General features: G+C 38.1%; 2 protein-coding genes across 5 annotated transcripts; one reads left to right on the top strand and one right to left on the bottom strand.

Moving 5' to 3' along the window:
• Nucleotides 1–4: 4 nt before the first annotated feature.
• Nucleotides 5–7,881, bottom strand: LOC136240244 (lys-63-specific deubiquitinase BRCC36-like). The gene is made up of 9 exons (XM_066031168.1): nt 7,773–7,881; nt 7,571–7,683; nt 2,840–2,962; nt 2,075–2,162; nt 1,212–1,300; nt 1,020–1,078; nt 617–757; nt 301–341; nt 5–254 (listed from the first exon to the last, which is right to left on the bottom strand). Exons 2-9 carry the CDS (start codon nt 7,679–7,681, stop codon nt 85–87), a joined length of 822 nt encoding a protein of 273 aa, XP_065887240.1. The 5' UTR covers nt 7,682–7,683; nt 7,773–7,881; the 3' UTR covers nt 5–84.
• Nucleotides 7,824–27,518, top strand: LOC136240243 (uncharacterized). 4 transcript variants are annotated; one of them, XM_066031163.1, is made up of 9 exons: nt 7,824–8,011; nt 8,085–8,122; nt 22,082–22,220; nt 22,594–22,737; nt 23,634–23,888; nt 24,309–24,500; nt 25,239–25,691; nt 25,740–25,885; nt 25,947–27,518. In XM_066031163.1, exons 1-9 carry the CDS (start codon nt 7,874–7,876, stop codon nt 26,032–26,034), a joined length of 1,593 nt encoding a protein of 530 aa, XP_065887235.1. In that variant the 5' UTR covers nt 7,824–7,873; the 3' UTR covers nt 26,035–27,518. The 4 variants fall into 4 exon arrangements, with proteins under 4 accessions (XP_065887235.1, XP_065887238.1, XP_065887239.1 ...); XM_066031166.1 differs by lacking the exons at nt 7,824–8,011; nt 8,085–8,122 and adding an exon at nt 14,364–14,577; XM_066031167.1 differs by lacking the exons at nt 7,824–8,011; nt 8,085–8,122 and adding an exon at nt 20,684–20,702.
• Nucleotides 27,519–27,907: the final 389 nt, after the last annotated feature.

Raw genomic sequence — 27,907 nt, 5'->3', positions numbered from 1 at the left:
AAACTTCCCTTACAAAACAAACTTGTGTTTTAAAATTATTATGTACAGGTTATTAAAAAAAAATTTTTTTTCTTAAAACAAATATTATATAATAACATCATTATTTTCTTGCTCAACTAAATCTTTCAAAAGTTGGTTCTTTTCACGAGTCAGCTCTTCTGTCATCTGTTTGTTTCTGGCCACTGCTTCTTGGAATAGTCCCAATAATGGACCACATAAGATGTCCAACATTTGTGTCAGTGACTGAGTGTACACTGTAGCCAAATACATTTGAGTACAGTACAGTTATTAGCCTCTTACCTGAACTGTTGTACATTTGAGTAACAACATCCTGGTTTTCACTAAGGAGAAAAGGGCACATTTAAACACACTACATTTCACATGCACAAACACGCACACACTACACTACACACATGCGAAGGTGTGGACACTAGAAGTTCCACTTTGACCTTATCTGTTTGTGAAACTTAGATGTTGACTGGGAAAGCAAATGCTAACACACCCACACACGAACACAGACACACACTACACACATACAGTCATGTACATGTGATGGAATTTCAGAACCCACACAAACAGGCTACTAGCTCATAGGCTTATGGTCTAAGCTGCTCACTTTGGATTAGTATTGGTATAAGCCTCTTCTTCCTCCTGAAATAACACAACTGGTATCTGTACCAGTGCCTCCATACACAATGAACTGATGTGACTCAGTGGTGTCTGTACTATACTGAGTGGTAGCTCAAGTCTCTCATACCTGCAAGGAAGAGTAAAACAACAGAATGAATCCCTGACAGAACTTATTTAAAAATGGCTCTTGGGACCACAATATATTGGTGGCTAGAAGTTATACTCTTTCAAAGGTTAGAACCTTGGCTTTGCCTCGGGCTTTAAAATCATGATGATAGGTCTCTAACTATTACTTAGTACTGGTACTAAACCATTACTAGAAACTACAGGAGTTTAGTCTATTATGTTCTTGATATACTCTGTTGTGCTGTATACACAGAAACACTTACTCTGGAGGTGACGGATTTGTTTGGAGACTCTGAAAAGCAATCACTTGCAGCTTGCATTTCTATAATAAATACATTATATAATTTGCATACCACTACTAAAGCACTAGCTATGCTTCATATACACTTACAGGTTATACAGGACAACAGGTTTTAACAGGATATTTACATTGCTGTGTTAACAAACAAACATACCTTGTCTTGCGGCTCTTCATTAAAACATGAAAAAATTAGACCAACGAAGTTGTCGTCCATCAACTGATAATTGGCCTGTGTCTTTATATCTGCAATACGACACACAAAACACTTCACATCAATCTGTTACAATACTGAAAACCTTCACGCACTCAACCCCGCAGGTCTAGAGTCAATGGGACCTCTCTTAAAGGACTTCCCAGGAGTACGGAAATGTGCACAACACATCATAAAAACATCTGCCTACAAAAATTGTTGTATCTGCTAAAGAATACAACCTCTAAATAACAGCTAAATTCTTGCTCTCAGAGCAGAGAGGTTGGTTACCTGTGATGTAGTGCCATGTGTATTGCACACTTAAATGTAACGTCTGGTTGTTTGGAAATGTTCTTGTCAGGCCCTGTGGTATTGCCAAAATGTTATTATTTTAAAAGATGATATCTCAGAGTTGGAGACACTGGTATAGAGTGCTTGAATACATGTAGTATATATGTAGAATGAAACATTGATCACAAAGATGGGTAAAGATATAAAACTAAATGACAAAGCAAAAGAAATGCACTCAGTTACCCCTACAGCAAACACAGGGTGATGCCACAGCATCCTACGTACTGTCATAATTCAGTATCACAATTCAGTTATCAACTTCTCAGGTCTGAAATATGCATACTTGTTAATACCTTCGTATTACTAAATATCGGTTGCCCTATCACAAATACAAGAAGTATCCTAAGGAACTTGCTTCTTAGCTAAGAAAAGCAACATGCATCTAAGCTCTTTAATCCCAAGGAAATGAGATGAGATCATGAGATGTCTGATGATGCACATCTCTAACTCTCTCAACCATCCATTATAATACTTACCAATATGTGATGGGAACACTGTGATGTGTGGATGAGAATGATACCATCCTACCACTCTTAGTGGATACCCTGACTTGTTAGACAACCTCTATGAAAAAGAAAAAAAGCACCATTAAAAAGCCACCATAGCAAGGTTAAACACACAACACCAATGTATATACTTTAAAGAAACTTTTATGTGTATTGGGGGAATTTTTTGTGGGGAAAGAATTCCTAGGATGGGAAGCACTATAGTTGTTTGTGTGTATAATACTAGTTTCCACTCTAAACACTGGCACACTCTCAAAAACCACAATAGCCCAGTTCCCTGAAGTCAACTAATCTAGCTATAAACTGTTTACTAAAGAAACCATTGACAACCTTGCTTTGATTCTTTTTAACAATCATTACACAACAACAGATCTATAACGGTAGTTTCAAAAACTTTTATTTTCTGTATTCAAGAGTGGACATTATTGGGGTATTATTGCAAAATATGTATGACTGGTGGAATTGCCTAAATGTTTGTTACTATCACATCATATAAACACAATAGAATAGAATGATAATAACCTTGTCATTCTAAGAAACAGGTCTCTGTTCCCCCAAAACAACATGCATAGACACACGCTGAACAGATGTTGTGAGGTTAAATGCAGTTTTCTTTCTTTTTTTTTGCAACAAAAATCACCTACAAGTTGCAAAGTATTTACACAGGAACTAAGTCCCTCAAACCACTTCAAACCTGACCCTACACACATATCCCCCACACACTAACATATTCACCTCAGTGTCAATTACAATGGCAGTCAGTTGTTCAGGACTAATCTCTACCCGGTCAGCTCTCTTGTCAATTCTCCTCATAACTGACACTCCTCGCACTAGAACAGTTTTGATTTCCTCTTGCAACTAATACAACAGAAAGATAACACATAAAACGAAACATCGTTGCAATACACACTTCAAGATGTCGGTCACAATTTCACTTTTATACAGAGAGGTTGTCACCTTTCAAAGGCATGCTGTTAAGAACAGATAACACATGCTGGGACTGGATGTTACATATGTTATAATGAACAAAGGTACTCTTGTCAAGAAAAGTAGATGTCTTCTTTTGTAATGTGAAGTATTGTTTCCATCTTGTTTTCCTTTTAACCTTGCAAAGAGATACTAGATGTAGACTACGTAATGATTTATTGAAGGTTATCCTGTAAAATTTGGAGTGCCCCTTTTCACTATTCAATTTATTTCATGTCTCATTCAATCAAAGTACCGTTGCCTTATATATCTTGTTACTTAAAAGCTGATATCACATACATCTAATAAACTCAACACAAAACTCCATATTTCCTTTATTGCTCCAGTTGCTTACAATGTAAGCACACTACAATACATGGCTGGAGTGTAACATGGTTAGTAATGATGATAAGAAATTTAATTTTGATAAAGTAAATTACTTGACCACAGTTATTCTACATCAGTATTTGGTGTTTAATTCCCCGACCCCAAAACCACATGTAGGAATCACCACCACTTCTAGTCCCCAGGAGTTATTATAACGTACGTAGCATACACAATGCAGAGTCACTGTTTTCTATGTTACTTCTGAATAGAGACGTTTTTCTCAGGGAATAATATCTTATTCAGTTTAACATGATGAATCACGGCAAGGTCCTTGGGATGAGACAATTCTGTACTTCTTTAGTGAGGAACTGTTTATGTTGTAATGTGGTAAGGTCACATCGTCATTCTATGTGAAGTACATGTTTGCACACAACGCAAAATGCAAAGCTTTCAGCTGCCGTGTGATACATGTCTACACACTCTGGGCTACCTGTGTGTTATTCAGATGCTACAGGCAAATCCTAAGACTAGTATCCCACAGGAGGCTGTACCATGTCATGTCTCACTGGAGAAGGTGGGGACACCCACAAGTCCTCACTCGTTATGTGTGACAGTTGATATTTTGCTTAAAGTATTAAACACCACATCCCCACTGAAACAGCTGGATAGACAGGTGCAATGTGAGTAAAGTTTCTTGTTCAAGGGAGCAACAGGGAAATATCAAGCATCAAGCCTGGAGCCTTGTAATTGTTCTAACCACTGAGCTGTGTTACACACAGTCAGTCAGACAGACACACTACTACACACAGATACACTCCAATCTGTTCAATTGGTCAGTTTCTATTACAAGTCAAACAATTACTTGAGAGTTCATCACTGAAACAATTTATACACCTACAGTTACCAGTCATCATCTAATAACTAATACAGTGGAACAGTCTATGTATTCCAAATTTATTGGGGCAAGCCGGTCAGTAGTTGTACAAGCACTGCATGAACATCACGTTCCCAAGAATTCACGTGATGAACACAAAAAGTCCCACACTGGGTCATGGTTGCATAGTATACAGTACTATGTTATAATTATGTGGCGATGGTGATAATTTGTCCTGTTGAGAACATTAGCCACCAAAATGGTGGGAAGGCTTTGACTGTGACAGTAGATAGTGTGGCTTATTGTACATATATGGGTAGACCAAGTGGAACAATATTTAGTAATATAAATTGTAAGAAGTTTCAACGGTACCGACTACCTACCAGTTGGTGAAGGCTGCAACTGTAAGATATTGGAAGGTTGAGGCAGAAAAAAAACACATTGTTGATCAAGTGAATTAGTAGTAATTGTTGTAATAGATGTGTACAAGTGTTACATGTAATGCTGAAGTGATCAATGTAAATGGCGCAAGTGGAATATGCGACAAGTGTAACACAAAGATGAAACTTGCCAAGTGTATAAGTCAGTGTTGCAAACGAGGGTACGTAGTTAAGAGTACCATGACTAGGTTACTGTTTTAGGAGGTATGACATACGTTACACACTGCTTACTACATTTGTACACACATAATCATTTGATCGTAATACTAATATTGTGGTAATATTTATATTGTAGACTAGGTAATAATTTATTGAAAGTTGCCCATAACATGTGTTATGCCTTTTCCACTATTCAATATATTTCATACCAAATTACCATTACCTAATATATACCTTGCTACTTAAAAGCTGAGATCACATGCGGTAATGGAATCTGAACTCAACACAAAAACCTCTGCATTTCCTGTAATTGCTACCTTTACAGCTGCTTACAATGCAAGCAAACTGGCTGGAGCATAGTTAGAAGTGTAATGTCATAGCATGGTTAGTAATGATAATAAGAAATTAATTTCAATAAAGTAAATCATTTGACCACAGTTATTCTACGTCAGTATTTGGTGTTTAATTCCCTGACCTAAAAACCACATGTAGGAATCACCACCATTTCTAGTCCCCAGGAGTTATTATAATGTACGTAGCATACACAATGCAGAGTCACTGTTTTCTATGTTACTTCTGAATAGATACATTTTTCTCAGGGAATAATATCTTATTCAGTTTAACATGATGAATAATGGCAAGGTCCTTGGGATGAGACAATTCTGCACTTCTTTAGTGTGGAATTGTTTATGTTGTAATGTGTGTGGAGTATAATTTTACACATACGTAATGTAAAATGCAAAGTTTTCAGCTGCTGTGATACATATGGTGATGTCTACGTACTCTGGGCTACCTGTGTGTTACTCAGACGCTGCAGGCCAGTACAGGAAAGGTTCTCAAAGGGACTGGACTAGTGCAGAGACTGTGCCATGTCTCATGGGTGAAGGTGTGGGCACCCAAAAGCCCTCACTCATTATGTCAGACATGGACAATTGATATTTGCTTAGGCCGCACTGAAACAGCTGGGTAAACAGGAGCAGTTTCTTGTAAACAGGGAAATATCAAGCATCAAGCCTGGAACCTTGTAATTACAGTAACAGGCCAGTGTTCTAACCATTGAACTACTTCACACTGACACACTACTACACACAGATACACTCCAAACTGTTTGTTTGATCAGTTTCCATTCTCTTACACACTGCAGTTACAGAACAAGCCAAACAGCCACTTGAGTTAACAAAAACAATTTTTTCCACCAGTCACCATCCAATATACAATACAGTGGAAGAGTCAAATCTATTGAGGCATGCCTGAAGTCGGTAGAAGCTATATGTTGTACAAGCATTGCATGAGTATCACGTGCCAGAGAATTTACATGAACACAGAAAATCCCACACTGGGTTATGGTTGCATACGTGCACAAGTATGCAGTGCCTAAAAATTTATGTTATAAACATGTGGTGGTGATCATAATATATCCTATTGAGAACATTATCACGAGAATGGTAGGAAGGGTTTAACAAAAGTGAATGTGATTGCATATATTGTGGCTTATTGTACATGTATGAGTCACAAGAGTGGAACAACAGGGATACATTTTGTAACTCAACAGTGCCAGCTACCTACCAGTTGGTGAAGGTTGCAATTGAAGATATTGGTGTGACAAGAATGTTGAGGACAAACCAGGTAGAGAAAACATTGTTGAAAGTGTAATTGTTGTAATAGATGTGTATAAGTGTTGCATGTAATGCTGAAGTGATCAATGTAAATGGTGCAAGTGGAATATACGCAAGTATAACCTAAGATGAAACTTGCCAGGTGTATACAAGTCAGTGTTGCAAACATCATACAGTGGGTAGGTAAGAGTACTGTGACTAGGTTACTGTTTTTAGGAGGTAGGTCATGTGTTGCACACTGCTTGCTTTATTTGCGTACGTATTACCATTTGGAATTTCACATGAGTCTCAATGGTCGCAACTAGAAAACAATAGAGTTCACTAAGGCTCAGTAGATATTCAGATAGAACTTCACGTAAACTTCAAGAAAAATGTATTTGGTTTAGAAAAATCCCTGATAATGTGGTAATCATGTGAAATAGTGATTTTTCACGTTTTAGCCAAGAAATCAGGGGTCCTTACAAAACAAAGTACATATCATTGTTATCTAAACAGTGAAACCTGTGTACTAAGGACACCTTGGGACCAACCAAAAGTGTCCTAATTTTCCAGGTAAGTTTGCATGCAAAGGGATACTTTGGGACCACTACCAATTGTCCTGATCACACTCAGACACACTCAAAGTATGTTTGACATACCAAAAAATGTTGCAATATACACACTTTTGCACATGATGTACATATTGCAACATTTTACAGTGTTAGACACACTTCATTTTTTACAGTGTATGCAGACAACCTTATTTTAAGCCTCCTGATTACCGTATAGCCTAAATATTTCAAGGGAAATTTTTTTTGCTGATTTTGTGGTCTTTTGGGAGTTAGCTAGCTACCAGCGAAAATTTTATCTTTGAAATATTTAGATCTCTATATAATCTAATACATTTTGAGTGCTTGAAAATCTGCAAAAAAAAATTTTTTTAGCAACATTGCTCAACCTTCAAAAATTTCCCCTCGAAATATTTAGGCTATACGGTAATAGAAGAATTATAATATTATGAACCTCATTGTTATCTAGTTTTGTACTACAGTTTTGTACTACAGTTTTAGCACAACATTCTGAACTGTTAGCACATGTTGCTTACTTCTCCCAACAACACTCCCATGACTTCTTCCTTTTCAGCAGACAGGACATGAGTGAGACAAGCAAGGTAAGCATCAGCACTAAGATGTACTTTCAATAATCCAGCTGCCATATCTTAAAAAAACAATGTAAATTAGTAAACATATCCAGGGTGAAACGCAGTGTTCTCCGTGTAATAATGTTAGACTTTATGATGCACTTACTAGTAGCAAACTAGGACTTCTGTAAAGACTTCTGAAAGGACTTCTGTTACCACGATCCAATTAACGCGCAGCAATTCCAACTAAAGCACATCATAACAAAGATGTCAAGTCGCAACAACCCGAACCGCGTCATCATAGAATGGCCTACTGAACAGGGACCACTACCTTTCGATTGTCTCGTGTGCATATGTGAGTACCTGCTGCCTGAAGACTTGGTGGAGTTTATGCTGGCTTGCAGGGTAAGACATGTGCATGGTCAGTTTGAAGTGTATGTACTTTTGTTATAAATCAAATTTAATCTTTTTGTGTTAGGAGTTCTACCATGTGGCTCGTACTGGCCGGTTGTGGAGGTAAGCTCAAAGAATCAGATATTTGACCAATCAGGGCCAAATATTGTAGAATTATAGTACGTTCGCGTTGAGCTGAATCCTCAAAAACATTTAATAACTCATGGATGCAATTACACACGATCTTGAAATTTGGCTCATTTGTAGTACTGCTTGACCCGCTAAAAATATTTCCAAATCTTGTTCAAATGTTTGACAATATTTACGGCCAATCAAAATTTTTAACAATACATTTCCTATGGAGAAGCCATATAAGTACAGTGTCCATTAGAGCCCTTTCCTGAACTTGTAATGGAGCCAAACCGTACGTGTCTGTTGTTGACACCTTTGCTGTTACCAATAATCATCTGGTTGGCAGAAATGTTAACTCTGTTGAGAAAAAATCCACTTTTAATTTTTAGCTGTTTTTCAGGGTTCAGCTCAACGTGAACATACTATAGTCTTGCGTAGCCAGACCACTATGGGCATATTGATTAGAGATTATAAGCGCCTACGCTGAAAAGGTGTGCACACTTATAATCTCTAATTGATAAACCCCTGTACTGAAATAGTGGTCTGGCTATGCGAGATTATGCTATTTACTAGCTGTTGTGTTGTATTTGTGTTAACTAAACAGTATCAGTCAACATGTAACAGCTGCAAGTCACTCAATGGCCCCATGCATTATCTACCATAGTTAACTGTTCTCAACCAACTGGTTCTGTTTTGTTTCATACCGTAAATGTGGAAATGTCCATATAAATAATGTGTTTTGAAAGCTAGACACACGTTTTAATAAAGGATCAAGTAAATGTACATAAAAGCTAACAACTTAAAGCAAGATATATACTTAAAGGGTAACAAGTGGAAATTCTCAAGCATTAAATTCACAATCTGCAGTAGATTGTTTACAAGTGATTTTATCTTGGTTCTGTGCAAGAATTTGGATAAGCGTGTTAAGCATTGTTTTGATAACTCACCATTGCCACCATTATCACGAAATGAAAATCATTGGCTATCAGAGTAACACCTCCTTTGCTACTGTCATGAACTAAAGGGTTGGTCCTCTGGATGGAGACAAAAGTTAAATGGTGATCTTTTTTATGGTCTTGGCTTACTAGTTTGTTACATGCATTCTTTATGAAACTATTTGAAACTACGTAGGCCATGTTGCATAAATTGACAGTTGAAGAGCACCAGCAAATTTTCTAGGGGAGATACTCTTGCAGTCTCATTAGCTGTGATACTGAGCTTATGTTGTGAAAAATCAGCTATCAAACCCACTTTTATCAACCTTAGAACCTTAATTGTCTGAGCTCTGGGTACCATTTGATGTATGCATAGCCGAGAGCCCATATTTTGAGGTTTATGTGGGATTGCTATGAGGAAAATAACAATTACTCTAATAAAACAGTCATATGAATCTGAGACTTTATCTCTAATGGAATAGAGCAATCATTTTTGGTGTTTGGCCAAGATGAAAATTTGGATGGCATTTAGGAAAAGTTACTGTACACTTATTGTGTATAACATTCTAACAGAAGTAATGGGGAAACCCAAAATCCAGCTGTAGGCTGGGTTTGGAGATTTTCATATACAAGAATGAGCGATATGTCCAACCATAAAAGAAAGGGTGTGGCATGTTCATGACATTGTGAAGTTAATAGCAACTATAACAATGTTGATATAGACGATTCTCTTTGGAATTTCAGATAAATTGACTACATTCCAGTGAATATACTTAATTTCAAGAGCATGATATGTGACTGGATTTGCAAAAATAAAAGGTCTTCCACGTACAACTACTTTTCCAACTTTGCTGATACATAAAAAAATACCAGGTAGTTATAGATGTCTAAAAGCAATCAAATACTCTAATAGAACAGTCACCCCATAACAATGATAAAGGGTCCACCAAATTGATGTATTTCATTTATAAGTGAGTAAAAATGTTTTTACAAAACGTAAAAAAAATAAGAAGTAAGTAACCATGCTCATTGGATGGTGCTACAAGTCTTCATACTGACTAGTGGATATCCTGTGTATACCCTAGTATACCCTAGTATACCCTAGTATACCCTAGTTTTATGTCACAAGGGCCTAGACTACATGTTGCACCACCTTTGAGTCTAACAGAGTTGTAATGGCAAGAGTTTCACCTCCTGGATTTACCTTTTCTCCCCAAATCACTAGTAAGGTATTAAATTGAACTAATCCCTACAGTTCATGAAGACCATTCACAAATCTATGCTGAAATCTACATATCTGACAGCCTCTGGGGGGAAGGGTGGCTGCATTCTCCTTTTTGTCAAATCCTGGATACACCCCTCATTAGTTTAAATGACCATTTCATATAATGGATGTTCTCCATGAGGACCAGTTTTATGGCTACCACTTAGTGTCAAATACACAGTATAGTTGTTTGGTGATGGTGTTGAATATAAGTGTGAGATCACCGTCATGGTATAATGATGACTGTGAGCAACAGTTTTCACCAGTTGTATTATATGATCTTATGGTATAATGATTATAATAGTAAATTTCTTAGTAAAGAAACTACCAAGTCGCTAATGAAATCAACCTCCTGAAGCATGAGAGTTAAACTGAAAGGTGTGACAATGCTGTTGTGTTTCAGTTTATTTTGACAACACACAATGTCATATCCTATGCAACAGCTATCACATTCTGTGTTCACAACTGATAAACTTCCTGTTAATGTTAACTTTTAAATATTATGGATACCTTGGTATGGAGTGGAACCCATCATTTAGAAAATAAGGGCACCTGCATAAGCTGGACGGTCCCATTAATGTATAAACTGACCTACACCTTGATAACCAGGACACTTTTGGTCAGTCCCAACTCCCAAGGTGTCCACATCAGAGGTTTCACTGTACTAAGATGGGATGATACATCTTGCTTCACTGAAGTATACCAACACACAAATGTAGTATCTGAAAAATCACAGTTTTGTGGAGATACATGTAGGGACCACTATTGCTTTACTTCTACTGAACACAGCGTTCACAGCACTTTGTAGACACAAGTTTATGGAATGACACAGTTACAGAAGTCTGGTTGTGTTGCTATGGCTACCGTTATCAATATGGGAGCAGTACAATTATATACCAAGGGATCGAAGCTTATCATTTTTCAAAGCACGAACCTTGCTGTGTGTTTACAGTAGGTAGTAATCACAATTTTCTTTTCATGTTTTGTAATTGTACTCTTGAAAGTGAGTTACACAAATTGTAAATTTTATACATACATATCTCTAATTGATAAGACCACCAGGGGCAAGGCTAGATGGTATGTTACGGTATTATTTGTATCGCAAAATGATGTATGAGTGTGTACAGTCAACTTCCGTGATCTGGGTGTTATTTAAAATTAATTTGATATTCAATGATGGTATAATTTCCATGCCTACACTTTGTACTGTACCTGGCACTTCCTGTGTGAAAGTTGCTTGTTTCCTATCACGTCACTCAGTGGTGAGTATTATACTAGTATTCGTGAATATATCACATAGCTCAAGTAACAAACTTAAGAGTGATAATTACAAGGTAGTTAAGTGTATACCGATGACCATATACTGTAGAGATATCGAGATTGGGAGAATGTACTGTACAAATAATATAGCAAGGAACTTTCTACTGCCTCACTGATTCACTGACTGGTCCCTTCAGACAAGCATACCTCAATAACGGCTAAGGCTACGGGGATGCCAGTTATCCCACACCAGGTGCCCTATATGGTCCCTCCTAGCCAATATTTATGCTGTAGCACAACCCATGTCACGCTATCCTCTTGATACTATGTATGGAAAGGAAGAGATATGGAGAGACCTTTGGAAGAATAATATTCTTCCAACACTGCACACCACCAGGGATACTGCTGCCACTACTACCCTGGTACAGGCAGGCTGCTACATATGTTACCATCCCAAACCTGTTGTTATGTGCTTACTCTCACCTTGCATGCATAGCAGCATTTAACCTGAATCCCATAGACTAATGTTGCCATGGATACCTTCAAGTCAACATTAAACTGTAATGTCAAGAATAATGGCCAGCATCATATTGGAATATGGTTGTTTTGTTTGTAACTGAAAGGCGTACTTTGTATACTACAGGTTTTCAGGATAGTCAACAAGATCTGACCTTATTTACATGGAACTTTTTCTTATGCTGTAAATGTTACTAGTCGTTCTGTTAGAAACTTACACAGATTGTATTTTCCCATTGCGTTAACTTAATTATGGAAAACAGTCACTGACAGATTATTGAGTAAAGCTCTGTATGGTGCTAAAACTGTCAAAAGCATTAGTATTGTGTGTTGTAATTTTGGTTTTGTGTACATGGCTTCAAGAATGTAGTACATGTGGTGTAGGCTAAGTGATCAGAGTCAAGAGTGTAGTAAAGGACAATTAATGCTCCAATTCTGTTATTAGACCAGTTGCTATTGTCCATAACTTACTCCTAGAATTGACTTTGGTTTGAACTACCACCCTGTGTGGAGCTAATGTGAGTTTCCATAGTTGTATAGGTTGAATTTTATCAATGTAACATGAACTAAAGGTACTCACTGACTAGTTTCGGATCAAAATGATCAAAGTACAGTGAGCATTATGACTACACTGCTGCTATGTGTTAAATGGTACTCAACAGTCATGCAATAAATGTTTACCACTGAGTGCATCCATACAAGTTATGAGCAAGGCTCTGATTGACTCATAGCACTACACGCTAGTGATGTCATTGCCAATTTATTATCCAATTCTGGTAAAGTGGTTGCATGTTTTCTTTTTAACTTGACAGTTTTGAGACAGTTTAATGGAGCAGTGATTAGTTGCTGGTGAAAAATAAGCTCACAGTATCTTGAGAGCTGCTGCATGGTTTGTCAACACTGGGTCACTGGTTGTTATATCTTGCTTTTGTATGTAGCTAGTGAATACTAGTGCATTCATGAAACAGCAGGTTTTGCTTGGTGTTTACCTAAACTCTCCAGGCACAGTTGTAGGTAGTTCCACTACTTTCTGGAACCAGTCTGCTTTAAGCGAAAGATTGACATAGAGCCAACATAGTTAACATCCACCCATGTTTGAAACCATGGCATATATAGCAACTTCAATAAAGAAAACTGCCGAATGCTTAGTGAAATCAACCTCACAGGATGAGACTTATACTGAAAGGTGTTACACAAAGAATGCTGTGTTGTGTTTTAATTCAAGTCATTGTGTTTGACAGCACCCTAATAATGTCACATCCTGGGTACATGCCTGATAACATCAGTAACCTTTGTGTAATGTATATGTAACTTTTCAATAAGAATTTCCTGCAAAAAAATACATACTTATTACAGATAGGATGATGTCATCTTGCTTCACTTATAATGCTGAAACACATCCAAAGCCTGGAAGGCTGCTTTTGTAGTGCATTCTATTAGAGAATGTTGAAAAATTTTGCCACAATCCCTATTATGAGCCACTATCGTGGTTCATGATAACGTAATGCACATAGCATTTGAACGTTTGCAGCCTTGTCCAGGTACCATTTTCACTTCTGCTGCGTACACAACACAACTATTTGAACATTCACAGCTCTTTGAAGACACAGGTTCATGGATCGATACAATTACAGGAAATGTTTGGGTGTGTTGCCATGGCTAACATTGTCATATAAAACACTACAATAAATAAACGCATGATTACACCAACTATCTACATTCAACCACAGCAAACAAATACAGTGGGTTCTCCATTATCCAAACACTTGTGTGCCAACAAATGTGTTCAGATAAATGAATTTGTCTGGATAAGTGAATCCCATAGAGTTCTGTTCAACTACTCTAATAGAACACACAGCAAGTGTCAAAATACTCTAATAGAACAGTCATTCGTACTGTTCGGATGAGCGAGTGTCTGAGTACCTACTGTACTTAAAGTTCAATACTCTATACTTTGACAAGGGATAAATCATAACTATGCGGTTAGAAGTGATAAAATGAAAACCTGCGATTGCTTCCTGCACGATCAGTACGGGGAGAAGTCACCAGAAACATTACCTGTCAAAGTTGTGGTGACATTTTTACGCTTCTGACGTCATTTCGGATAAGGTCCATTCGGGGGGACATCAAAGTACATGGATTATGTTTTTCGTTTTACGGATTCGTTGCAAACATTCCACAAACCTTCCTGAGAGTACGCTTGTTTCCTGTCACGTGAGCGGTAAGTATATATAAAAAAATAATGCGGTAGTTAATGCATAAAGAGTGATATTTGGCTAGCATACGACGTAGTTTGATCGTTTCTTAAGTGTCGTCCGTAAAATGAAGCTAAATGGCACTGTCCTAACTGCTGAATATATAGGAGACCGCTCATCCATCGATCAGTAGTCTCGACATTGAAAACGGCAGTGGAACGTTGAAGTGGAAGGAAGGCGGGAACTTTGCAGGCAGCAGCACAGGAAGATTTATGGGTGGGTCAAAGCCTCATTTTTTTTGCGTGCATGCATGCTAAGGGTAGTCACTTTCACTCTGCCAGTCGATCTAGTAAACTTGTCACCAGAACCAAGAATTTTTTGGTCATCGAAATTTCTCCTTGATAATGAGAGACGTCTTATTTTTTATTAAGACAATATACAACATAAGTACAGGGGTCTGGACACAAGGTAGCATGCACCAATACCCAACAGGAGCCCTGGCAAGACTTATGCACCTATCAATGTTAAGCCCCACTACCCCCCTCCCGGGCTTACTAGGGGATTAGTGGGGGATTTTGACCTGATTTGATCTGAAACTCTACCCCACTAGTGGGGCATTTGACCGCTCGAAATTTTAGGCATTTGTTTTAACTTGCAAGCTAAAGGAATTGACCTGTTTCCTAAAGTGCCTAACAGCCATACTACATGGAGATTTGACCACTAGTCGCTCCCCCATGGGTGGAGAATTTGATTTTTCAAAAAGTCAAATCCCCACCATTTCCCCCACTACGCCCGGGAGGGGGTAGGTGGGGGATAACATTGATAGGTGCATTACACAATTAAATAAACTATAACATGCAGAAAAGTTCAGTTTAGGTAATCCAATAGATCCCAGTCCGGGGAGGCTCTAGAATTAAAAATCCAGGAGACAGCAATGCGAGCAGCCTGCTTAAACAGCAAGGAAGGTCAGCGTAGAGTTTTAAAATATCAGGTAAATGCTGTTGGATCCCGTGAATGAGAACTGGTATAACTGAAGCATATCTCCAGGTATACCTACCTTGATTGATTGCAACAGGACATCCAGTCAAAATATGGTTTGCTTTCACCTTTATTGATTCTTGATTGTCAATGATCATAAAAGCCTAGTAAATTTTTACGTTGCTGAGTTGGCAGACTCTTATGCAGTTGTCTTGATTGCTTGATTCACTGCAAAAAAGCCATGTGATGCTTGATTGGATCTTGATCCCAGTTGTAAGTGTCTTGAAAAGTGGCTAACTGTTGAGCTGTAAACAGCATGAAACTTCATCCGGTTTTGTTTTTTTGTCATCATCATTTGTGAATACAGCTATGTATAGACTGAGCATGGCTGATCTCTATCACTGATATCATAGCTTTAGTGACAAGTCTATGTGCTAATTATAACCTACAATCTATGTATGAACATGGCTGCTCTATTGTGTGCTCAACTGCTCTATTAAGTATTTACGTAAAGTAAGGAATGTTTCTTGAAGGTACTGTACTAGATAGTCTAATATTTTACACTGAAGAGTCTAAGATTTGTAATGATTAGACAAGTACGTAGCTATAACCTTTGATTACACCTTACACACCACTCCTAAAGCACTTTTGATTTATATCATCACATATTGAATAAATACTGAAATACTTACCAGAAACCTCAGTACAGTGAAAGTGAGCATAAATGACTTTATGCAGCCAGCATGATGAGACCAAATATTAAGACAAATTAGTGACCATTGACATCACCTAGGTCCTTGTCTAATGGCTGGAGCACTCATGCATGCACACAAGCACGCTAACACACTACATACATGCTAACACACTACATACATGCTAACACACTACATACATGCTAACACACTACATACATGCTGCTAACACACTACATACATGCTGCTAACACACTACATACATGCTGCTAACACACTACATACATGCTGCTAACACACTACATACATGCTAACACACTACATACACGCTAACACACTACATACATGCTGCTAACACACTACATACACGCTAACACACTACATACATGCTAACACACTACATACATGCGCACTTGAAGCCACCCAAACCATATAATGCTGCCCAAAGGATTTGATTACTCTTTGTCTTTGGCAAGGGTGAATGGTTGTTCACTTATGTCTTGCAGTGCCTTGTGGTCTTTTAAAAGAGTGATTGTGAGTGGTACAAATAAAGGATTTGTCTAACCATCACGTGTTGATTAAGTTCCTCATTGAAAAGTGTTTGCTGTTTAATGTGATCTTGAGCTTCTGTATACCATGGTGATTTGGTTTTCCCACACTTCTTCAAATCCTGGCGGACCTTGCTAACCAGCTTGGGTTTCGGCACCATATGACACACCTGCACATGCATGCACACGCACACACACACACACACACACACACACACACACACACACACACACACACACACACACACACACACACACACACACACACACACACACACACACACACACACACACACACACACATGTACACACACTATTTATTATTATTATTATTATGGCTTTACAGTGTCCTGCACTGAAGGTCTACAGTAACTTGTGCTGTGGCCTTTGAGTTAATCTGTATAGCCTAAATAGGAAAAATTTTCGAGGTTGAGCAATATTACCACCTAATTTTTAGATGTTTCTCGGATTTGCAAACACTATGTGGAGGTCTAAATATTTCAAAGATAAACCCCCAAAACCTTGAAATCAGCAAATTTTCTCCCTTAGGCTATACGGTATACAGGACTTCTAAACTCAGACTCTTAACATTGCTAATTAGGCGAGCCAAAGAAAGGGAAAAAAATCCTCCAACCCCAGCATTTGAACTGCAGGTCACCCAAGTGCCACACTCGGTCTTCCTCCAAGAGGGATGGATTTTCTTCCTTTAACCTACATATTTATTATTATTACGGTTTTACGGTATCCAATTGTACTATATAAGCAAGTAAAATAGTAACTGAATTGTTTGTACTTGATTACATCATCATCATCATTACTTCCTAAAAAAATTTTACAGAGTTGCTAATGATTTCAATTTAGTATGTGAGACTGATGTGACACTTAAGAGGATGATGCATGCATGTTTGTTTTGTTTCAGTTTATTTGAAAACACACAATCCCTGCAACATGTTGACACTATCACATCCTGCTGTGCATGAAGACAACTGATTATGTTGGTAACCCTTATGTATTCTACAATTAAGAGTGCAATTATCTAACAAGTTCAGCCAGCATTCAACATTGTGCAGTTGGCCTATTTAGTTGTTTATATATTTATTGTTGTGCCTATTAAGTAGTGAATTTATGATAAAAGTTATAGTTAAACCACTGCTGTGCATGTGTGTGACAGAAATTACAGCATGAGGGGGTGTGTCAAGAAGCTAATACAGTACGAGGCGAAGCTGGGTGCTGTATTTGCCTCAAGACACCCTCCAAATGTGTACACACAAGCATAAGAATTTTAGAAACATGTTTCTGACTCCCTGATACACATGCTTGTAGTAGCCTTCTTGTGGGTCCCTAGTGGGATAGTGACTAATAATCAACCCCTAATGAAGTCATTATGTTTCAGTATGTATACAGGTTGAATGATCCTGGATCCCAGGCTGTGTGGCCCCTCAGGTACTTTCCTACACTACAAGCTGTCTGTGGATCAAGTCACCACCTGGTCTGGTTTTTTTTTTTTTCAGCATTCAACAGAGTTTTAGTAACATGTTTCTGACTCCCTGCTACACAGACTTTAGTGGAATAGTGATAAGTGTTATATTGTATTTCCTGGTCGTATTGATAGGATTAGTTTGGCTAGTTTTATCATTTGACAATGTCATGCACGTGATCCATTGTGCATTCTGTGTGGATTGTTGCTTCAAATTTTGGAATTCAGACTATCAGCAAGTGTTCATGTAATCAATTTGTAGTCGTAGAACAAACTGGTAAGGTCGGTTTGGCTAGTTTTAGTGATTTACAATGCCACGCGCATGATCAATTGTTCTGTGTGAGCGGGGTTGTTTTCGGAACATTTATTACATGACTGCATGTACTGTATTTGCCCAAATAGTTGCATAACTGATGCTCCTTACTCATTGTTACTTTTTGTATAGTTGTTTTTTTTTTGTTTTTTTTTTGTTTACTTTGTTGTTAGTTAATGTTTTTGTGTTACTTTTTGTACTGTGTGTGTTTGGGGACCACCTTGTACATGCTATAAGCCTTTTGTGTTCTTCGGATAAAAGTAATAATAATAACTGTACTGTATGATTCAATTATGCAGCTAATTGGTACTGTATGTATGTGGTGGTACTTTGATCCTCCCACACAAAGCACAATATTGCATGCTGATGTGCTAATGGACACTGCTGGAGGTGAGTACAGTAGTTAATGGGTACTAATGGACAACATTAGTGAATGCTAACAGATAATAATGGAACACATTAAGGCACTGCACATGAGTACCCCGTGCTGGACATGCTCAGAGTACGCCCATGCTGGACATGCTCTGTGGACACGCTCAGAGCACGCCCGTGCTCTTCAACTCTACATGTGAACTATGATAGCTAATTTAACTGCCTTTTCGTGTGGGGACTGAGAAAAAGTTTTCTCTGCTTCCACATAAAGAAAAAAGTAGTGTGGGCATGAGACTACCGTTCAGCATCTGTATAGCAAATTTTACTTCGGCTGCATGTGTCACCAAACAGACAAGTAGGTCTTGTCTTTCAGTGAGAGCTGAAGGAAGCTTTGATCACTTCATCAAAGTTGTTCGCAACTTAAGCCTGAACAACTCGATTAACACATTCACTGGTATCCAACGTAGTACTGTCCTAACAGCCAAATGTTTGATGGAAACTACCAACAAGTGTAAACAATCATCCGTAGACCTGAACTCATACATTGCAAATGCATTACACAGGGTTAGTGATAACACCTATGTGGTATGGCAAGGAAGTGTTGAGGAGTACAAAAAAGGTAAACAAATATACATGCACAGACATAGTACAAAGAAAATCAGTCTGGGGAGGGGAACACTTACAACAATCCCAAGCCACAAATATTCCTTGGGAAGCTACGATGTACTGCTGTGAAGCATCACCCAAAATTTGCTGTAGTGTTGCCTTTGGCACTGGTGAATAAAACATAAAAGGTTCAGACAACAAGATCTGGTTGATAACTAGTCACCATCATTACAACTGATGGAATTGTGGCTGGCTGGAGGTGACTCACTGATGCACGCAGATAAACGGATAAAATATTGTCTTATATCAGTAAAGAGTCAGAATCGTGCATGGCTAGTTTCAATGTGTTCGGTTTGTCATCAGTGATGTGAAATCATAGATGTTATAACAACTATGGGTAGGTATCCATTGTGAAATGTACATGTCTGACATGTGATCGCCCACTATACACGTGTTTATAGGCTGACATGTGCGTGCACGAGTGGTCCGAGCTATAGGATATTTATACAGACTTACAGATAGTCTATAGCTATTGATACCATAAAACAGTGGTTTAGCATAACAAATGGATATATCTACACAAAAGACGGCCTACGATGTATTCTTAACGATTGTTCGTAACTTGAAGCTTAACGGTACCACCTTGACAGCTGAGTGTCTGGATGTGAATAATCAGCGGTGGAAGAAATCATCCATCGACCTAAATTCATACATTGAAAACGACAATGGAGCATTGAAGTGGAAAAAAGACGGGAACTTTGCAGGCAGCAGTACCGAGATTTCACTGGAGAGCCCAACCCTTTTACAAGCCAGTTGCCATATGGTAGATTGGAAACGATGGAATTCGAGCACTTTAGAAATACGCTTTCACATCACAAATGAAAATGGCGAGCTGAAATATATGCCAGAAGACCTTAGTAATTAGTACAATACAATTCCTTCATCTGTAGCTAGATTTTTCATCCGATAAACTATTTTGTTGTCATCCATGTTGTAATATGTTGTAATTATTTGTATAAAAAATTGTTGTTCTGATAATATAACTAAATGTAAGAGAAATCCCTTCGATCGGCTATAAGTTTTCGAGGGACATGCAGACAGTGTTTACAAGTGTCGCGACGCCCGCCCCTATACCAATCTGAACCACTCTTGTGTGACTTGGTGGCGGGCGGCGCGAGACCGTATAAGAAAATTTGACGGAACTAAAGTTGGTGGTTGGCTAATTGGTGCTAATGGCCACTAATGGACAAGTAACAATTGAACCCATTAAGGCGCTGAGCTGCTCTTCGACTCTCATCTCGTGACCTTTTCACAAACGGTGAATTCAATAAGTGAGTTCATTGGCTCCATTCATAACAGGTATGATAGCCATGTTTCCTTGCTATAGTTACTCCACCATGAATTCCGCAAAATTCGTAAGTAAACGAAAGTTATTTATTATGATAAATTTTTGCGTTTTTTGTTTACACAACGTGCATTATTTCACCGGCATCAAAAGCTTCACTATCCCTTTGATGTGTTTTCAGTTTGTCTTAAGTGCACACTTATGTGGTGACAGAATATGACATGGTTAATTAATTATTTTTTTAAATTTCTTTTTATCATCCGGACAAATGGCACTCCCTTCCACCCTCACATCTTAGAAGTAAAACGGCTGCTTAGTTTAGCAAACTGAAAACACAGCTAACCTTCAGAGCCTATACCTTTGGAGAGGAAGATGGGGAGAAATATAAAGTGAGCTTCCTTAGACCTACTTGTTCACATTATTAATGAATAAGTAATTATATATTTCATGGACTGTTTACCCTCTAGTGACCCAGCAGGCCAAAAAAATCTAAATGTAAATCATTTCAGCTGCAACTGACTGTTTTATTAGAGTATCTCGATCTTTACAGGTGCAAAAGCTAAAGTCCTGAAATAAAGTGAGGGAATCCCTTTGTTATTACACATATTACTGCTTGCACAATATTTAAGAGCACTCTTTTTAAGAAATCATGTGATTTACATTTTATTATTATTGAGTTTAATTTGTTGACATAGCTTAATGGTGTGCTCAAATATACACCAACAGACACAGGGATGATGACCTTACTTGAAACCTGAACCTATCCCTGCCATGTCATGTCATGAAACTTTTAATGTATAGTTGCATAGCTACATGCATACAATTGCATTATTACTGATGCACATGATAAGTCTTTAACAATGGCAATTTGTTTCAAGATCTTATTGGGAAGTCCAGCTATCTTGAAAGCCAAATGTGAAAAGAAATATGAAATGGAGCTCCCTATTGGCATATGTTCCCATGTTATAAATGAAAATGGTGTACTGAAGCTGAAGTAAAAGAAAATATAAAGCTTTGTTTTTTTATCTATCCCAAGGCTAGTATAGTTAGTTATAAGCTTAGAGCTTATAACTGACTACCAGTCATGAGGTTCTGTTTGCTCCTCATAACTACCAAACTCATGAAATACCTTCAAAAGTTTATAAGAGTGACTTGATATATTTTTAGTCAGGACACTGAGGATGGGCTTAGCTCAGCTCAAAATTGTAGGCAAGTCTGCAGTAAAGAAGTCTTTACATCAGATGATTTTCTGAGGTGAGAAGAATCATCTGCTTTTGAAAGTGTCTGCCTGTCCGAAAGTGGACTATGGGCATTGCTGCTGCTTGAATAAGAAATAGAGTGCTTCTGTATTTTGGTTACAAAACGTATTGTTGTTAAATGAAAATCCATTTGTTTGTCAGTTACACAAAAGTATGATATACAAATTCCATATAAGGTGTTTATGTACAGGTTACACTGTCTCCATCGATGGGTAGTGTGCGGTCTACTTCTGGTGGAGGATGGCACTGACAGATGGAGGAGATATTATGTCAAGAGGAGAAGATTAGATAACCACATGGAAGAGGGTCACCCCGTCAGGGACTACACTGTAAGTAGATCATGTGGTCATACAGTGATAAATCTTGGGTCATGTGATCCTTTGCTTAAGTCATGATCTGCTCGGTTGGATCATGTGATCCATGTACTAATAATAACTACTGACTGTGTGTACAAGAACTTTCCCATGGTATATTTGTCACTACATTACTAACATTGTCAGTATTTATTTGAGTTTCACACATTATTTGATATTGTACATTGCACAGTGAAATTTTATCCAAATTCCTGGGGACAGCTCCACAAAAGTTACTATATATTTTGTTTTGTTTTGTTTTAGCAGTGTTTTGGTGTTATGATTTCTTGCACGTCTCTAGTTGCTGAATAGTATCTTGTGTGGATTTCACATGTTCTTTCTTTCACAGGCGGAGAGCCTACGAGAACATGATGGTTTTATCACAGACTTCATATACATTAAGAGTATAGACATCAACTATGATGGAATGATGCCACAAACCTTAGCTAGCTATGACAGGGATGGAGGGATCATTGGATGGGATGTAAACAAGGTAAATCCCCTTACATGATAATGATGTAATACTTAATGTCATATACTAGTTTAATGATGTAATTCATTTAGATGGACGTACTGTAATAAACCTACAAGCAAATATTTGTATACACTCCTAAGGCCACGTTAGTCTTTCATCCTCCAATACTCAGGAGGGCAGATTTTTATTTTATTTTTTCTTAACTAGATAGCTGAAACAGCTAGTTAAAATGACTCAGAACACAATGTTCGTAGAATTGTCTAGCGCTGTTGGATGGTTGTACTCAGCCACCAGTGGCACAAAAAATTCTTGATGAGGTAGTGATGTGGGTGAGAGTGAGAAACCAATAATTATTAAGTTTATATCATTTAAATAACCTTTGGCCAAACATAACTTGACACTATGAGCTTGATTTCTTATGCCTGAGGCATAGATTATCACATACTTCAACAGCTACAATGCATGCATCATGGACTTACCTTTGTGTCTCATTTCTTTCTCTTCGAGCACGTACTATTTGTGGTAGCATGTCAATGGCTTCTATGACAGGAACTGTTTGTGGTTTCCATAGTGAATACAGAGGCTGTTCTTTGCAACACTGTGTAACAGGTAGAACTTGGCTGTAAAACTAAGTGAAATGGCCACATCACTTTTTCAGTAGTGATAATTCAGATAAGACTGGTTTAGATGCATCGTTGATTTATGCTAGGTATTCTTTCTTTGATACGTTCACCAGTAAACAAACGAGTAAAAAGGAAAATAGGAATTTTAAAATTTTGAGGCCACCTACACCTGTAGTTATACTAGTGGACATAGTTGGGGGTATACTATTGACAAGTTAATGACTAAAGTAGAAATTACGTATGCAGCAGTTAGTATAGTTGCAGGTGTAGATGAATTTTAAAACATTGTAGGGTTTTCACCTCTGGAAGGGAAAGACATCTCCTAAACATGCAGCAATAGCAAACTCACCAGATGGAACTCTGCTCCTTTATCCCAGCCAAACCAGTGACTCTATTTGTTTCACGAGCACACAGGATTGGCGGCTGTCAGAGAAACATGGCATTAAGTTGCCAGCCATGAGTGTTCCTCCCAACACCACTGTCTATGTGACCAGCTTGATGTATGCAAGAATCAGTAACAGGAACCTGCCAAAATTGTATTTGTTGGTTAGTGAATTGTGTCTAATAATTTGCTAGTAAATGCTCTATTACTACCACTTTATGTGTGGACAAATTTTGAGGACACAACAATGCCTGTGATTACAAGAGTACTGATTCATGAATTAAATAAGGAATTGCTCAAATTTTTTTGAGCAAATACAAGGCTTTTGGAAAAAAATTTTTTGCCAAGAAATCATACTGAAGTTTTCGCCTGTAGGTTTACAATAGAGATAAGTTTTTAGTCCACTTGTGTAGTGGTACTCACAATTCAAACAAATCTGTTGATCAGTTAAAATGTACTATCAGCTTGCCAATGTTTAAATATAGCCACATAGTTTTTTAAAACCTGATTGCCTATGAAAGATATTCTGACTTTTACAATGACTGACCAACATTTCTGTAATCCTACTACACGTATCTCTATAGGTGGGAAGAGGGGCCAATACAGAGTACTCCAGGGTGGAGATATGGAATCCTGAAGAGCAGAATCCTGCAGGACCGCTGGCCATGTTAGACACAACAGGGTTAATGCCTACTAAACTACAGTTGTCTACCAATGGAGTACTGGCTGTGAGTGGTGATCGTAACTATGTTGACTCATTCTCTCCTGATGTGAAGGTCAGTGTACAACCTAGCAGCTGTTGTGTACTTCAATTATACAATTCCTTTGGTTTTCAAAAATCTGCAATAGCATGTTTCCACATCTGAGAAAACAGCTTTAAAGTTGTTTTTTTTTTACCTCAAGATAAATATATATTTTCAGGCAACTAGTAATGGCAATAAAGGTGACATGTGCAGTTTGTCTCCATTTTAGGAGAGTTAACAAATAAAACATTTTGTGGCTTCATCATATAAGTTTGATTGGTCATAAACAAAATATTGGACATTCAAATGAATTGATTTTGTAACATTTTTGCAGACAGTGGCAGATCCAGGGGGTGGCGGGTAAGTACTTCATATGGGCTCCTGCATTGTACTACTAAAACATTTAAGTTACAATTTTGTTTTTGAATGCAAAGTCCTGTGCTGCCTTATGAGCATGTGTGACATTCTATCTAATGTTTATGTAACATTGAACCTAGACACCAAGTGTTCCGATTATCCAAGTCATTTAATGGGACCTTAACTAAGTGTCTGGATTATGTAGGTGTCCTCAGTGTCCACATTAACAGGTTTCAGGTACAGTGTCTTTATTCCCTGTCTTAAATGACTCTTAATGTATGTACAGTAATACAAATGGGACCATGAAATTGTGTACAAGTGTCCTGAATATCAAGACATTTCAAAGTGCCCTTATTGAGGAGTTCCACTGTATTCATGTTTCATCATTAATTTTTTTGATTCTTTTTATATTAGATTTGGGACCTGACAGTTCTTAAAGTAGATGGTAGCCTCATCAAGGAAGACATTCTAATCAGGTCAAGGAAGGACGTGATGAACATACAGTGGTGGGTAGGATTGTGTGGAGTGCTTGCTATTGGAGCGACTGGGGAAGAAGGCATAACCGTATGGGAATTACAGCCATATATTGACCAGATAAAGGCAAAACAAAGAGCTAAGAAACCTCCACATACAGCAGCGGCAACACCTTTTGGCACCAAGCAAACAATTTCTTTACCATACACCAGTGCAAGTCAGGCTGTTAAAAATTTTAATACCTACGAGACATTCTGTCCAATGGCAAGCACAAGGCATTACCTTCTTTTTGCTGGAGGTGGAGATAATAGGTTACACCTTCTTGCACCTGGAGAGAGTGTGCCTTTGGCAGTTGTTGTTGAACATAGGCTACCGATAACTGGAGTGGTTGCTGTAAGATGTCTTTATTTTAGAAGTTCACAAGTAATTCTTTTTTTCTAGACTGATTTTGGTGTGTTTACCTGTTCACGTGACTACTCAGTTAGGGTGTACAAGTGGAACGAGACCAAACTAGGGGAAGCCCCTTCTTTGGAAAGCCTGTACAGTTTATTAGGCGGCTCTCAAATGTACCATAGTCATCCAGATGGGTAAGTGTTTTAGCCATGCAACAATGTTTAATGTACGTAAGTGTTATTCTCTTTCTTTTAGCTATGGCTTCTGTGCTATTGGCCATAACTACAATAGTGTTGCAGCTGTCTGTGGTTCAAAGATCAAAGCCTACATATTCAATAAGTGAAGAGTTAGTTTTGTATACAGATTTTTCTTTTTAAACTTCACGCATGTATGAGTTGTAGTGATTTATTGATTGATTTTAAAGGTGTGTCAATTGTTCCAGACATGGTGCCACAATGTGACGTAACATTTGACAGGGTCTACTGTCAACTAGCAAAATATCTGTTCACATTCTGAAGCTGTTGGGAACAGCAGGTGAAGTGTTGAGGAGCACAAAAAAATAGACATGTACAAAGAAAATCATTCTGGGAGGGGATCTACTTACGGCAATCCCAATTAAACCATAAAGATTCAGTGGGATGATGCACTGCTGTGAAAGCGTAATCCAAAATTTGGCATAGTGTTACCTTGGAATGATGTATCCTGGTAAATAAAATATAAAGTCCATAAAAAGAAACAGTGACAACTAATACAAAGTTTTGAAATATTCAAGCTATCTGTTAACATGTAGTTGCTGGTATTCCACTTAGTTTTGTTTACATGACCTAGCTGACCAATGATGCATGGTCTCAATCCAATGGACAGGTCAACGCAAGCAAAACAATCGCAGTGTTATGAATAAAAAGTTCTGGTCAATAAGTATACCACAATTCCACTGACTGGGACTGTGACTAACACAAATGATGGAATTTTGGCTGGTTGTGACTCACTGGCTTGTAAATTTTGCAGATCAGCATAAACCCAGATAAATCTGTATCGTTTTAAGAGTGGCTCAAGTCTGGTTAATGTGTTTGGTGGTGTGAAATTATGATGCATGTGTCTGACATGTGATTGCTCACTATATAATTACTTGCAAGTATGCACAAGTATTTAGTCTGACGTATAGTTAGCTATATCCTGATCATGAGGAGTGTGGAATAAAATAACATGGAAAAGATTGCCTGCGATATATTCTTAGCGATTGTTCGTAACTTGAAGCTTAACGGTACCACCTTGACAGCTGAGTGTCTGGATGCGGCTGATCAGCAGTGGAAGGAATCTTCCATCGATCTGAATTTATATATTGAAAACGACAATGGAGCATTGAAGTGGAAGGAAGGCGGCAACTTTGCAGGCAGTAGTACCGAGATTTCACTGGAGAGCCCAACCCTCTTAAAAGCCAGTTGCTATATGCCAGTGTGGAAACGATGGAATCTGAGCACTTTAGAAATACGCTTTCACATCACGAATGAAAACGGCGAGCTGAAATATATACCAGAAGACCTTAGTGGCCGGTTACAGCACATGCAGTGAGATTCCTTAATCCAGATTTACTTCCGCCACTAGTCTGTGATCATGAACGCATAAACTATTTCTTCAACCATGTAACTATAGCCGGCTAGCTATATGATAGCTAAATTTTTTTTTTAATCGTTATTTATTTATCAGATTCTCATATAGTTCTAGATTTATATTTGTAGCTCATAGTAATTAAATGTTGTAATTTGTGTGGGTTATAACAGGTAACTAGTCTATAGGTCTATAGCTAGCTAATTAGCAAACTGTAAATCCATTAAGGATGAGATGCTTGTTCTAATACTTCCTAGGGTCAGATTTAATTTAGTTGGGGCGGTGCATGTATGACCCGGCAGTGAAATGAGCGGAACTCAACGGAAGTGGGTGCGGTACTGGTTAATGGGTACTAATGGACAACATTAGCTAATAGTGGAACACATTAAGGCGCTGCACATGAGTATCCCGTGCTCTAGATCTTCGACCCTCAAGTTTATGCGTATGAAGTACATGCACGTCTATTCAGTATAGCTATGGCTAGCCGGCTAGTCTTAACTCGTAGCTACCCAGACCCACGGAGAAAAAATTCCTCTGCTCCCACACAAAGGAAAAATGGATTGCAGGGGGGCATAAGGCCCTCTAGACTATAATACTACGAGATTACT

This window comes from Dysidea avara, chromosome 12, assembly GCF_963678975.1.
Source record: "Dysidea avara chromosome 12, odDysAvar1.4, whole genome shotgun sequence".
Taxonomy (NCBI): Eukaryota; Metazoa; Porifera; class Demospongiae; order Dictyoceratida; family Dysideidae; genus Dysidea; species Dysidea avara.
This window is presented reverse-complemented; position numbering and strand designations above follow the sequence as displayed.

Coding starts and splice junctions, on each gene's coding strand:
- LOC136240244 (XM_066031168.1), bottom strand. CDS start 7,681: ATGGCAGCTGGATTATTGAAAGTACATCTTAGTGCTGATGCTTACCTT. Junction 1,079..1,211: donor ATGAAGAGCCGCAAGACAAG/GTATGTTTGTTT, acceptor TATTTATTATAG/AAATGCAAGCTGCAAGTGAT. Junction 758..1,019: donor ACAAATCCGTCACCTCCAGA/GTAAGTGTTTCT, acceptor TCTTCCTTGCAG/GTATGAGAGACTTGAGCTAC.
- LOC136240243 (XM_066031163.1), top strand. CDS start 7,874: ATGTCAAGTCGCAACAACCCGAACCGCGTCATCATAGAATGGCCTACT. Junction 8,123..22,081: donor CGTACTGGCCGGTTGTGGAG/GTAAGCTCAAAG, acceptor GTTTATGTACAG/GTTACACTGTCTCCATCGAT. Junction 25,692..25,739: donor CGATAACTGGAGTGGTTGCT/GTAAGATGTCTT, acceptor CTTTTTTTCTAG/ACTGATTTTGGTGTGTTTAC.